The sequence below is a fragment of the Salvia hispanica genome, chromosome 4, assembly GCF_023119035.1.
Source record: "Salvia hispanica cultivar TCC Black 2014 chromosome 4, UniMelb_Shisp_WGS_1.0, whole genome shotgun sequence".
NCBI lineage: Eukaryota > Viridiplantae > Streptophyta > Magnoliopsida > Lamiales > Lamiaceae > Salvia > Salvia hispanica.
The window spans coordinates 33,585,815-33,599,204 of NC_062968.1; the positions used below are offsets into that span (position 1 = coordinate 33,585,815).

The window sequence follows — 13,390 nt, forward strand, 5'->3', positions numbered from 1 at the left end:
ATTTAAAATAATACCTAGTACTAGTATATTTAAAAAATGAACCATAATTTCATCTACTACTTTATTTTATTTTTTTTATACAAAATAATACAGCATAAAATATCATATAAAAAATGATCTCTTCTGAATGAGATGCTAAGAGAGTGATATTTAATTTCAAAAATTGAAATGAAATAACTAACGGACTATTTTACAAAAATAGTTTGAACCGGACTAAAACTAGAGTGTAATTAAACGAGTAATTAACTTTCGAGCTATAAAATTAAATCAAAGTAAAAGTTGTATCCCTTTTTTCCCACAAGAATATGCATGCACAATTTTCCTTTTAATTCGTCCTACAAAATCATACACTTTCTAAATTTCTTTTCTCTTTAATAAGGCGTGCCTCATTCCTTATTAACAATAATTTAATTATTCTTCTTAACTTTTTTTCTCTTTTACTTTACTAATTATGCATTAAAATCTGTGTCGAATAAAAAATTCATACTCTTGTGAGACGGAAGAAAGTAGTTTTATTCTCAAATTAATCATTGCTCAAAAATCAAAAAGCGAGAAACACAGTGGGTTGAGGAGAATAAACAAAACTCCAAGGACTTAAAACACAAACACGAAGCCTAAAAAGAATTTGAGAATATGGTGTATATCCCTCGCACTTATCCTTTCACGTGAGTATAAATCAGTCTGTATCCTCTCCACTTCACCGCACCACTTCAATCTCATCAAACCCCAAACCTAGAGAGAGGAAAAAAACCAGAGTGAGAGAAAATGGAAGGCAAAGAGGAGGATGTTAAGCTCGGAGCGAACAAGTTCAACGAGAGGCAGCCAATTGGCACCTCCGCCCAGACCAAGGACTACAAGGAGCCTCCACCGGCTCCGCTGTTCGAGCCCGGCGAGCTCACCTCCTGGTCCTTCTGGAGAGCCGGCATTGCTGAGTTCATGGCCACCTTCTTGTTCCTCTACATCACTGTTCTGACTGTCATGGGCTACGCCAGGTCGACTTCCAAGTGCGCCAGCGTTGGTGTTCAAGGAATCGCCTGGGCCTTCGGTGGAATGATTTTCGCCCTAGTTTACTGCACAGCTGGAATTTCTGGTAACTTTTCTTACTCAAATTAGCACTATTGGTGTGTGTATTTTGTGGATCTGCTGTTTTTTTTTTTTACCTCAGGGTGACGGTTTCAGCTTGTAATTTGTTGTTTGCGTAGCTAATTTGTGGTTGTGTCGTGAAATCAGTGTTTGATCTAGACATGCATTCACTTTAATTTTGTTTTTTTTCTCGAATTAGCAAATTTGCTTGCATTTGTGCGTACGTTTATGGTTAGCTTGAATTTTGATATTTTGCAAATTCTAGCTTAAATTTCTGCTTCGAGCGCTCTCCTTTCCATGTTTGAGCTCGGGAGATTGTAGATCTAGCGCAAGTTTCTACAATCATCTCAAATTGATTGTTGAAATTCGAGCCGAATAAACCTTTGCAGCATCTGTTCTGAATTAATTTCCATGTAGTGATTTGTGAATGTTGGTGAAATTTTCAGGTGGACACATCAACCCAGCCGTGACATTCGGTCTGTTCTTGGCGAGGAAACTGTCTCTGACCAGAGCAGTTTTCTACATTGTGATGCAAACCCTGGGTGCCATCTGCGGTGCTGGTGTGGTCAAGGGTTTCCAGCCCACCATCTACCAGATTCAGGGCGGTGGTGCTAACGTCGTTGCCCATGGCTACACCAAGGGCTCCGGCCTTGGTGCTGAGATCATCGGCACCTTCGTCCTCGTCTACACCGTCTTCTCCGCCACCGATGCCAAGAGAAACGCCAGAGATTCTCATGTTCCTGTGAGTATAACTTTATATAGCTCCATCGCTGCACGCTTAAATTAATGAATTCTTTTCTTAATATGGTATGCAAATTAAGTGTTGATTTAGAGTACAAGTCTTGAAACATTGTTGGCAGGGCTTAATGTATTTGTTAGCAAACATCAGCTTAAACAATTCTCATTTGTTGTAGGAATTTAAGAGCAATTCTTGAAACAGAGTTGGTTTAGGAATGAATCTAATGTGTTGATTTGCAGATTTTGGCTCCCCTCCCAATCGGATTCGCCGTGTTCTTGGTTCACTTGGCAACCATCCCCATCACCGGAACTGGCATTAACCCTGCCCGCAGCCTTGGCGCAGCCATTATCTTCAACAAGGATAACGCATGGGATGACCACGTAAGTTCATCACAATAAATTATCTTTCAGAAATGTTAATGAAGTGATCATTGTTCTTTTGCATCTCTAACTTATGTCGTTCGTTTACTATACCTTGTTGCAGTGGATCTTCTGGCTTGGACCATTCATCGGCGCTGCCCTTGCTGCCCTCTACCACCAGGTGATCATCAGAGCCATCCCATTCAAGAGTGGGCACTAAAATTTTCGTGTTTGTGAGCACTTGTGCTGCAACTTGAAAGTGTGAAGCTGCTGTTTCTTGGTTCTTTGATGATGATCTAGAATTGTGTTCATTGTAGTTTTATTTATGTATTTTATCTACTGAGTTTGGACCTGTGTTTGGCTCACATGTAAAGATAATTGTATGATTTGGGAGTTATTATTGTATTGCCTACTTTTTCATCAACTTATTTTGGTAAGTGCGCTTTATCTTGTTGATTACACATTATCATATAGCATGTGCATTAGTTTGATAGGTAGGCCGGGCTTACAATAATATGCGAATTAAAAAAATACTTGTATTGTAAATTGCTACAATAATTGCGCACATTAGGAGATACTTATAACAATGTTATCAGGATAAGGCCACCACTTTTCAATACTTGCTTTTCCCCAATTAAAATCATAAATCAAAAATAGATTAAATAGTGATCTGTAAAATGTGTCAACATTTTTTTTGTGGAAGAAGTATTATTACACTTAATTACCGAGTATAGCTGCATTTGGTGTCATCATTCACTTCCATCATCCTTATATAGAAAGTTGTATAGTACTCAATTTTTATTGTAGATATATAATACTATTATAGGTACAATAGGAAACGGGTTACCCGCAGGTACTCACACAGGCACACCTAGGGGTGGCGAAATGGGTTATCCGCGGATATTCGCATCCGACAAGTTAGGTATATGTACCCGATTTTAGCTAAATTTGTTGTTCCAATACTCACCCCGCAATATATCGAGATTACGCGATACCCGTGTCGGATATCCCGTACCCGACATTGCGGGTACTTGTACCCAATCCAAAAATAAATTTTATAAGAAAATAAATTTATGAGACATAAAATATTTGTTACTACTAATTAACTAATATGGAATTTTGAAAACCTTAAAAATCGATAATGTTTCTTAATTAATTTACTTTATTAATTTTGATGATAAGTTTGAATAGATTATGAATAAAAGTGAGGGAAGCTCTAGAGCTAGTTTCAGAGTTTTCAACTAAATATTCGTTGGAATATAAAAATGTTTCAAAAGATCTCTTTAAACACTTAGGTTCCATAAAGTATTAAAATATTGTATATAGTTAATACTAATAATATCGAGTATTATCGGGACTAACAGATATACTCATGCGGGTTGTGGGTATATTCGCTACCCGATCCCGCCCTGTTTCCTGTTATCGCCGGGTAATGGGTCTCAATACCCGGCGGATATTAAGTCGAAATGAGAATTATCCATTACCCGCTACCCGTTTTGCCCCCCTAAGTACACCGAATACCTGTTCGAGTAACCTGAGATTACCGAAAGAATAAATACTTCAATTTTCTAGTTTCTTTGAATGAAAAAATTACTATTCTTTTACTGCAAACTTTGAAGAAAAAAACCATTAATAATCACAACATTGAGCATTAAATAATACTACTCCTTAAAAAACATATCTATAATATATCATCATTAATCCTTAAACCTTTACTTCAATAAAAATTATACTACCTCCGTTTTTTAAAAATAGTTTGTTTGAAACGGTACGAGTTTTAATGCACAATTTGGCAAAGTAAGAGAGAATGAGAGAAAAAGTGGTAAAGTAAGATAGAGAGAGAGAAAGAGAAAAATTGGCAAATTAAGAGAGATTGAGAGAAAAAAGTAATGAAATTAATGTTAGTGGATGATGGGGTCCACTTTATTAAGGGGTGTAAGAATTTCCTAAAATGAAAAATTTGAAAGTTGTTATATTTAAGGAACGGACTAAAAAGAAAAGAGTTGTTATTTTTAAAAAACGGAGGTAGTAACCAATATTACTGATCTATTTCTCTTAATTCATTAGTATACATTCTCTCTCTTACTTTCTCCCCTCTATTTTTTTTCCATCTCTTACTTTGTTCTCATTCACTTAACTCGTGCCGAAAAGAAATGTCTCACTTAATGAGGGACGGATGGAGTATGAAAGAGAGAAAAGAGTTACTACTCTCTTCGTCCCTTTGTAGTAGAGGCATTTTTCAGGGAGGGTAACTGCAACGCTAGAGGGACATGGTAAACAACACCAGCGCGTTGCCGGGGGAGAGCTGGGTGGTGGAGGCATGGGGCAGTACAGACAGGGTCAGAGCTAGGAATTTATAGGAAATGAGGCAAATTTATTTAGAAGATTAAAAGAAATGGATTTAAAATAGGTATTGTAACAGCCCGGATTTCTAGGGTATAATAAATACGGCGACTGATACTTAGGCGAACTTAAAGGCAACAAGAACGTAGACTAAGGTTTCATTTAAAGAGATTTAACCAAGGGTTTAATGAACTATCAAGGTAATAAGTCAACGGCTTAATCACGAAAATCAAGATGAATAGATAACATAAGCTAAGCTCTAAAGGAGGGTTTACTCAACAAAACGCAATATTTCACAATATTCCAATTCAAAGAAATAAATTCAAATCGACCAAAGATAATAAGTTTCCAAAAATTTAGCGGAAGCAATCCAAGAGAAAGCGAAGCCATGTATGAAGACATGACTACACTCAAAGTTCCAAACATCCATTTTATTCGATTCAACTGTCTCAACACCACCGACCGCCCATCGCCGCTCAACCTGCACATAGGGAAAACACATGCAGGGCTGAGTATTTTAAACATACTCAGTGGACTCATGCCAAAACGTTTTAATAGTTATGCCACCCTTACCATAGTGAACTCGAGGTTTATCATTTATTTTAAAGGATAGCATCGAGTATCACAAAAATATTTCATGGACTGGCCAGTCAAAAAATACCTCCCATTTTCTCATCAATCAACAATATCATGGTGCGACGAAGTATGGCCACACTTTCGCCCATGAGACCGGCCGACTAGCAAGGACGGCTCCCGATCTCCCGTGTACACTAGCCTGATAGGGTTTGCGGCCCTACTCAGACCCGAATTCGTTTATATAGCCCTATAGCCTAATGGAGCGCACTCGCAAACTAGGCATCAGACACACACAATAACCAAAATAATCATAGGCATGGCATAACAGTTTAATCCACCCTTATTGCTCCACTTTCATAAATTTGCAACATAAGAGAGAGTTTAAGAATAAAGCCCACCTCGATTCCTAGATTTCAAGCACGTTCTTCTTCTTGTTATCACACCGAGAACGCGAGCTATCACCTTTAATTTATGTATATCACAAATAAGTCTCCATCATTGATCAAAATCATGCATGTTCCCAACGTTTCCCTTTTTTCCATCGTTTAGTTTTAATATCATCATCCAAAATCAAAGTACGATTATCATATCGTTTTTATTCGCACAACAACTCCAGATTTATCATCAAATCGTGTCACGCATGAGTGTTTTCCACACACAACACACGCACACACACACAACACATGTGCACGCACACCGAGGCGTGCACACACACACACACACGGTCACACACACACACATATGCATCCCAAATTCATCGATTGTTTTCCCCTTCACTCAATCTAAATGCATGTGGACTCAAGAACACCGATTGATCGGTAGAGGAAGAAAAGATCAAATAAAAATACCTTTTCGATAGAATGAACAGTAGAAACAAAGTAGTAGCCTTGATTCTTCAACAAATTCTTGAATTTCAACTTCAATTCCTCACACAAGATGAAGAAATAATGGAGAAAGTAGAAGAAAATTTTGAGAGAGAGAGTGGGAGAGAGATCGACAAGAGTGAGGGAGAGATGGGGCGGTTTTTGTGATGCTAGGGTTTTGATTCTCCCTCTTATATTTATAGAGTGCAAGATATAACCCAATAATTAAATAAATAAAGATTTGGAGGAGATTTGGTGGTTGTAGTGGCATTAAAAAGGTTGAGCGAATAGGGGATTTCGAAATTTAGGCCTTTTAATTAGCCTATGATTTAATTTGAATATTTCACGGAGTAGAATAAAATATCACGGAGCAAAATAAAATAATAATTCTCCCCAATTAAAAGGAAATAGGCGTGATTTTCATTCCTCCCACAAGGAATTTAATTAAAATCCTAATTTAAATAGGATATGACAAGATCTTCTTAGATATGGTAAGATATGCTAGGATATTTGAATTTATTTATGGAAGAGAATAAATAAGGGATCAAATAATATAACAATAAAATCCCTTCTCCCATAAAATTAGTAGATTTCGAAAATCTCCATAGTATGATAGGGGTTTCGAAAATTTCATGGAATAAATAGAAATATTCGGACTTTGGATTTAATTCGGATAATTATCCCAAGCAATAATTAAATCCAAGAAAAATAGGATTTATTTCCAATAAATAGGAGGGGTCGAAAATTCCACTTAATTAAATAATGCTCCTATTAAATTCTCACTCATCCCTTAGGAAAATAATTCACCACAATATTATTTCCCCCGCATCAAAATATTCACATATTCGCATCACCAAATCCACCATTCAATTTTTACCGCCACGTCACATTTTCAACGACTTTGACCATTCCACGACCACGTCATATTTTCCACAATATTGACTATTCCATAGCCACGTCATATATTCAACAAGTTTGACTATTCGACTCAAACTCAACTCCATATCGCAATTTAGGTCACAAGGAATCATGCATTAAATTTCTCATAAATTAAATCCCCATATATCATAGCATTAAAAACATTAAATGCGAAATTTTCACATCTCAAAAAATTTGGGTTCGAAAAAGTGGGATGTTACAGGTATATATATACACGGATGAAAAATATGGGGTGGGGCAATTGCCCCTCTTTGAGTACATGTAGATCTGGCCCTGACTATAGATGAAAATAATGTGAATCTTCTAGATTAAAGACTCATGAACTTGCCCCGAACTTATTCTTGTAAATAAACCCAACAAATAAACAAGATAAACCATGAAATGGAACAAGAAAAATGGATAAAAGGATAGAGGATGGATTAGTGTTATGATTTAGGTGAAGAACAAGAAAGAAATTCCAAAGGCACTTACACATACAAACACCTATTGGCTCCACAAACTAGCAACACAAGAACTAGCAAGCATACGTTTACAATCAACCTTAACCCGGCAAAAGATCGAATGCAACCCGATGGAATTTGATAAGTCTTCAAAAGATGAAGAAGGTGAGCTCTCAAATATGGAGAAGTTGTCTCTTACAAATATTCAAAAGCTAAAGACAAAAACCCTAGACATGGGTATTTATACTAGAGGTTAAAAGTGTAAAACAAAAGAGGAAAAAGGAGAAAAAATCGCAAGTCTCACAAAAACGCCCGGGACGGGCGTTTTTCCTCTCCAGATCGGGCAAACTCTCTGTGGTCGGGCGTTTTGCTTGTTGGACTGCGTGGCTTTTGTAAACCGACCATAACTTCCTCGTCCGGGCTCCGATTGAGGCGTGTAAGGTACTCACGCGAAGATCTTTTGACGATGAAGACAATGGTGGTCTTAGAAGAGCATTTGAACACCATCTTGATGGGTACCATCTTGATAGATATATTGATGTTTGAAACGGACCCCAGCTCCCATGTGGTTCATTGGATGCCTTCGTTCCTTCTATTGGTTTGACGCTTCCCGGGTTCACATCATGAGTAGTGGGGACAACAACGAAGCGCCACATCGCTGGGATGGCGTGGTGTTTCATGTTTGGGGAGGTGAGTAGAGAGTGACGAAAATTAATAGCACTGGTACTATTTTGTAAATCTAATTTTAAAGGTATAAATATAATTATATTTTCACATTTATTTTATCTCTACTCTTAATTCACACTCGAGATGTGTGACCATAATTTCAAGAGTTCTCACACTGGCGTGCTTCTATGGTGAACAAGTTCATACGCGCCTTTAACCCAATCTCATCAAAGAAGTTTAGAACCCACCAATGAATTCGTCCGTTGAAGTTCATCTTTTTACATTTTAAGAAATTTAATGAAGTCGTTTTGCTATTTACAGTGTCATTTATTTTATATTTATAAATATATTTATAATTAATGTAAATGAAAAATTAAAATTGGTGGAGTGGAGGTAGGCCTGAAAATTTAATCTGCGGGTTTCGGGTATTCCCGACCCAGTCCCAATACCCGACGGGTTTTGGGTACCCGAAACCCGAAATTATGGGTTTGGGTACGGGTTTGGGTAGTTACTGTTAGGATTCTTCGGGTTTAGGGTACCTGAAACCCGTATTAGGGTACCCGAATAATACCCGATTTAACCCGATTATTATGTATTTGTGATAAATATTTTGGGTTATAAAGTTCTTAGTTTACTATTTGAATTATGTTTGGTTGCTTTGACATTATTTAGATTATGTTTGGTTGCTTTGACATTTTATTGTTCTATTATTTCGACTTTAATACTTCTTTACATTCGTGTTTGGTTCATGTTGCATTATTTATGTTCTTACTTGTTATCTTTTGAAAATATATAGTTAATTAGTTATGCTTTCTCCATTTTATTTACATGTTCATTTAATGTCTTAAAAAATTATTTTAATCTCTTTTATGTTTCAATTTATACTAAAAAAAATTATTTTAAAATTAAGTAGTGTCTATTTGATGTCTATTTTATATAATATATAATTATAATCAATAAATAGTACTCCCTTCGTCCCGGAGTATTAGACTCACTTCTTTTGGACACATGATTTAAGAAATTGATATTTAAATAGTTAAAGTGGAGAGAGTAAAGTATGAGAGAGGGAAAAAGTAGGAGAGAGAAGAGAGAAAAAAGTAGGTGGATAATAAAATAAGACAGATGCTTTTTGCTAAAAAAGGAAATGAGTCTAATATGTTGGACATCCCAAAAGGGAAAGTTGGTCTAATATCTTGGGACGGAGGGAGTAAAAAATTTCTATTCTCATCACAATTTAATTTATATAAAAGAATAAATTTTAAATATAATAATTTCGGGTTTATGGGTACCCGATTAGTTGGGTTCGGGTACCCACATCGGGTATTAGGGTACCCGAATTCACATACGGGTCGGGTATTGGGTATGACATTTTTGAGATTTCGGGTTCGGGTACCCGAATTTTTGGGTTTGGGTACCCGCGGGTACCCGAATTTACACCCCTAAGTGGAGGTATGACAGTATGACTATGACTTATGAGATTATAGGAGTTAGCTTGACGTTAAAAATAGAATGAATATGTGGGAGAAACGAGGTATGAATTGAGGTAAGTATGTGTTATTGATGGCTTAATTACAGATACGGTTCAGTCAACGAGGTATGAATTGAGGTAAGTATGTGTTATTGATGGCTTAATTACAGATACGGTTCAGTCAACGAGGTATGAATTGAGGTAAGTATGTGTTATTGATGGCTTAATTGCAGATACGGTTCAATCAACGAGGTATGAATTGAGGTAAGTATGTGTTATTAATGGTTTAATTGCAGATTGATAAGACTAATTTCATGCATCGGTTATATGGTGAAAAGCACTATATTTTGCTGGGTCTAACACAGTTTTTAAGCCAGGTGTGTGACATAATCGCTAGATCCAGGAGATGCTGGAGGAAACAGACTAGCGAAGGAATGAAGGAGAAGTGAGCATAATTTAATGAAAAGAAGGCTAGAATAAGGGAGTCAATAGCTGAGGGCAACAAAGTCTATCTATACCTCGCTGGGCCCCACTTCAATGCCTATAAATAGAGGAGCATGCAACACACAACATATACAACTTTTCACTCTTAGCTCACACACAACGCACACACACTTGGGAAATGGGAGTTCTGGGGTAGTTTAGGTTTTAAGGGGTCCAATCTTCAGAGGAAGTCCGTCGTAACACCGTCCGCGTGAGGGCGAAGATACAATCTATTTACTTTCGGTTCTTTTGCACTCTATTTCGTTCAAACTTCACTTTTGGAAGTCGATTTGGTTGTTGATGTTACTGATTATCTATGCATTTCTTAGTTTTTTTTATATTGTGTTATCTCGTGTTGATCTACGTTGATCCTATTGTTAAAAGTTTTTATTTCGGCAAGTTGCATGTTGATCTCTGTTTTTGTCACTTTGGTGCTTGATCTGGGGAATTTGGCTGTAGATCTGCGGTGTTGTTGTTGATCGGAGGTTGTTTGTTGAATCTGAAGTTATGGAATGTTTTTGGCTGGAGTTTGTGTCGGATGCTTGGATCCGGAGTGGATTTAGCATCCGAGGTTGGATTTGAACAGGGGAAGTCGAGTTGTGCATGGATTTTGAGTTTTCTGTTTACTTTCTGTTTTGCTTCGTCTAGCAGCCGTAGATCTGTTTAGTTCTTAATTGTTCTTCATTAAATCGTTAAAATCCAGTCTGCTTTGTTTTCCGATTACGTTTCATACCTGTTTCTTCTGAGTTTTTGTGAAATTTGATTTGAAGAAGATGATGTCGTTGTTAGTTAGTACTTTAGTTAGTTGTTTTCTCAGCTTTTCGTCCGTACTTGCTTTTTCAGTCATGGTCCCCACCGTCAGTTTATTTCCCAGATCTAGGTAATTTAGAATAGTTTCTTAGATCTAGCGATTGTCTCGGTTCTAGTTTGCGTGCATGTTTTCTGTTTTGCCTAGATCTAGCTGTTAGCGTAGCAAATTTCAATACCAAGTCTAGTTTAATTTCCTCAACCCAAAAATGCGTGGCAGCAGCCAACCCAAAAATAATTTCCAAATCCTTGAGCATGTTCATTACGCATCCATCTCTGTGGGATCGATCCCTACTTCCCTGTGCTAAGTTTTAGTATAAGTGGTTAAGGGTTTTGAAGAAGTGATTTGTGTGTCCGACGACCGAGATTTTCCAACGACCAGTGAGTTCCTAGACCTTGTGATCTAGTGGATTTGCTGGATCTAGGAAACTTGTTATTCTTTTCTGTGCACACTAGCAAACACTCGTGTCTTCACAGATACGGTTCAATCAACGGGGTATTAATTGAGGTAAGTATGTGTTATTGATGACTTAATTGCAGATACGGTTCAGTCTGATATCTATACATATTTAAAAAGGGGAGTTTTGAAAAAATTTACAAGAATGCCATTTTAATTAATAATAGTATTATTTATTAAAATTAATATGAATATCTAAATTTCTAGCCCAATACAAAATTAAGACCTAAAACAGAAACATGTCATACCGTCGGGCCGGGGGCTAGCGGCAAACTATAACAGATTCAAGGCATACTAACATTTTTTAATGTATTTTTTTAATAAATTAGTGAGGAGTAGAGTGGGGCGGTGGCTCGTGTGTGGAAGCCCGGATTTTTTTTATTATGTAATTTTTTTTATTTTTAGTTAATGTACTTTTTTTATTTAAATAAAATTAATGAATTTTCCCGTATATGTCTCGTAAATTTAATTCGGTAATTTAATCGTAATTTTAATTCCGTAAATGTAGTATATTTTGAATTATTTTTATTGCGGCTGGCCGATGGCTAGTCTATGGCTGACCTAAAACTAATGTGGCAGGTGGATTTTTAGTGCTGCTGACGTGGCAGAGGAAGAAAGCAGTTGTCCTATGATTGACCTATTTGCACCGGAGATGTTCTTAGTACTAAAAAAATGAGTTTTGTCTCTTCACTTCCACTTGGACAATAATTTGAAAGGTCACAGGGTTTGAAAGATATTTATTATTATGATTATTTTAATTTTGAGTTACTATCAAATCTTCTATAAATAGTTAAATGCCAATTCTATTAATAAAAAATACGCTCTCAGTGGAGAAGCTTCTGTCCACCAAATCATGTGGAGTACTATCTTTTTCTCCCAGCTATATATTCTAATTTATGTTTTCAATTATATTATTTTATCTTTTATGTTTGTCTTATTTTAGTTTCTTATCTTTCTTTTTATTACTGTATGTTATTCTATTTATTATATTATTGCAAACCATTAAGAAAAATGTATGTGCAACTATTTTGTAAAATCTTCACTTATTTTTGCAGGTATACTTTTGCCTTGAGAAAGCTTCAAAAGTAACAATTTTGCATAAAGATATGAATCCACAACCTATTAGTTTGAAAAAATAGATATTAATCCTATGGTTAGACAGAGTTACGTTTAGTTGGAGATTTGAGGCTATTCAATTTTACCTTTACTAAACTCATAGAATTATCACATCACCGATTACTTAATATACATGAAATTATAAATAAGTCAAGATATTGATAGATTGGTTTACTCTCTTGCTTTCAAGAGTAACATTACGAGGCGTAAATTAATTTACGTTAGCCATATCACTCCTTTTTCCACGTATGTTTTTCTCCTAAGCTTGAATTGACTCCTAAGTTAAAGAATCTAAGAACATGTTAAATGAGCTCCAGTACACCTCAGTTTTAAACTTTGTGCATCAACAGATGCCAATTTCTTTGAGTGGATTTAAATTTAGGCATATTAGATTTCATTGGCTATTGAAAAAAACTTGAATTTAACTGATAATAATGAAGCATTGCTTTCCACGTCTATTGCTGGCGCAACATGAAGTGTGGAATTTGTGAGAAATTAATAATGTAGTATATAATTTTATTTAATTCGATCATTTAATTTTCATTCTCATTTTTAGCGTCTTTTCATATTTCAATACTTTGATTGAGAATAAAATATAAAATACAATCCAATAAATAATATAATATGCTTACTTTATATGATTGGCGAAAATATTTCGATAAAATAAATGAATTATTGAAGCATTACATTGGTTTAGTTTCCACTTACTATATCACCTTATATTCAATATGAGAAAATAAAATGGATCGTACATCGCACGTGGATTATACTATTTCATGATTAAAACTGGAGTATTTAATAGGAGTAATATTTTTTTTGGTAAAGAAAGTAGTATATTTGTTGTGGGTCAATATAAATTTTCAATGGGATAGTGCAAACATTAGTCTTTTTTTACCCGAGCTTATCAAATTAAAGTACTCTATTTATACTAAGTTAATGTATGGAGTATCAGTTAGAGTTTAACATATTTGAGAATTTTTTACTTCTTTTTCTTTTTTTGAAAAAATTCTTTTCTTTTCTTCTATTTTATTCCATCTTCTTTTCTCTACTT

The 13,390-nt window shown here is 35.7% G+C and overlaps 1 protein-coding gene across 1 annotated transcript; it reads left to right on the plus strand.

Annotated features, from left to right (window-relative positions):
* The first annotated feature begins 690 nt into the window (after nucleotides 1–690).
* Nucleotides 691–2,605, plus strand: LOC125218055 (aquaporin PIP1-2). Its single transcript, XM_048119652.1, has 4 exons — nucleotides 691–1,090; nucleotides 1,530–1,825; nucleotides 2,062–2,202; nucleotides 2,306–2,605. Exons 1-4 carry the CDS (start codon nucleotides 766–768, stop codon nucleotides 2,399–2,401), a joined length of 858 nt encoding a protein of 285 aa, XP_047975609.1. The 5' UTR covers nucleotides 691–765; the 3' UTR covers nucleotides 2,402–2,605.
* Nucleotides 2,606–13,390: the final 10,785 nt, after the last annotated feature.

Coding starts and splice junctions, on each gene's coding strand:
- LOC125218055 (XM_048119652.1), top strand. CDS start 766: ATGGAAGGCAAAGAGGAGGATGTTAAGCTCGGAGCGAACAAGTTCAAC. Junction 1,826..2,061: donor CCAGAGATTCTCATGTTCCT/GTGAGTATAACT, acceptor GTTGATTTGCAG/ATTTTGGCTCCCCTCCCAAT. Junction 2,203..2,305: donor ATAACGCATGGGATGACCAC/GTAAGTTCATCA, acceptor ACCTTGTTGCAG/TGGATCTTCTGGCTTGGACC.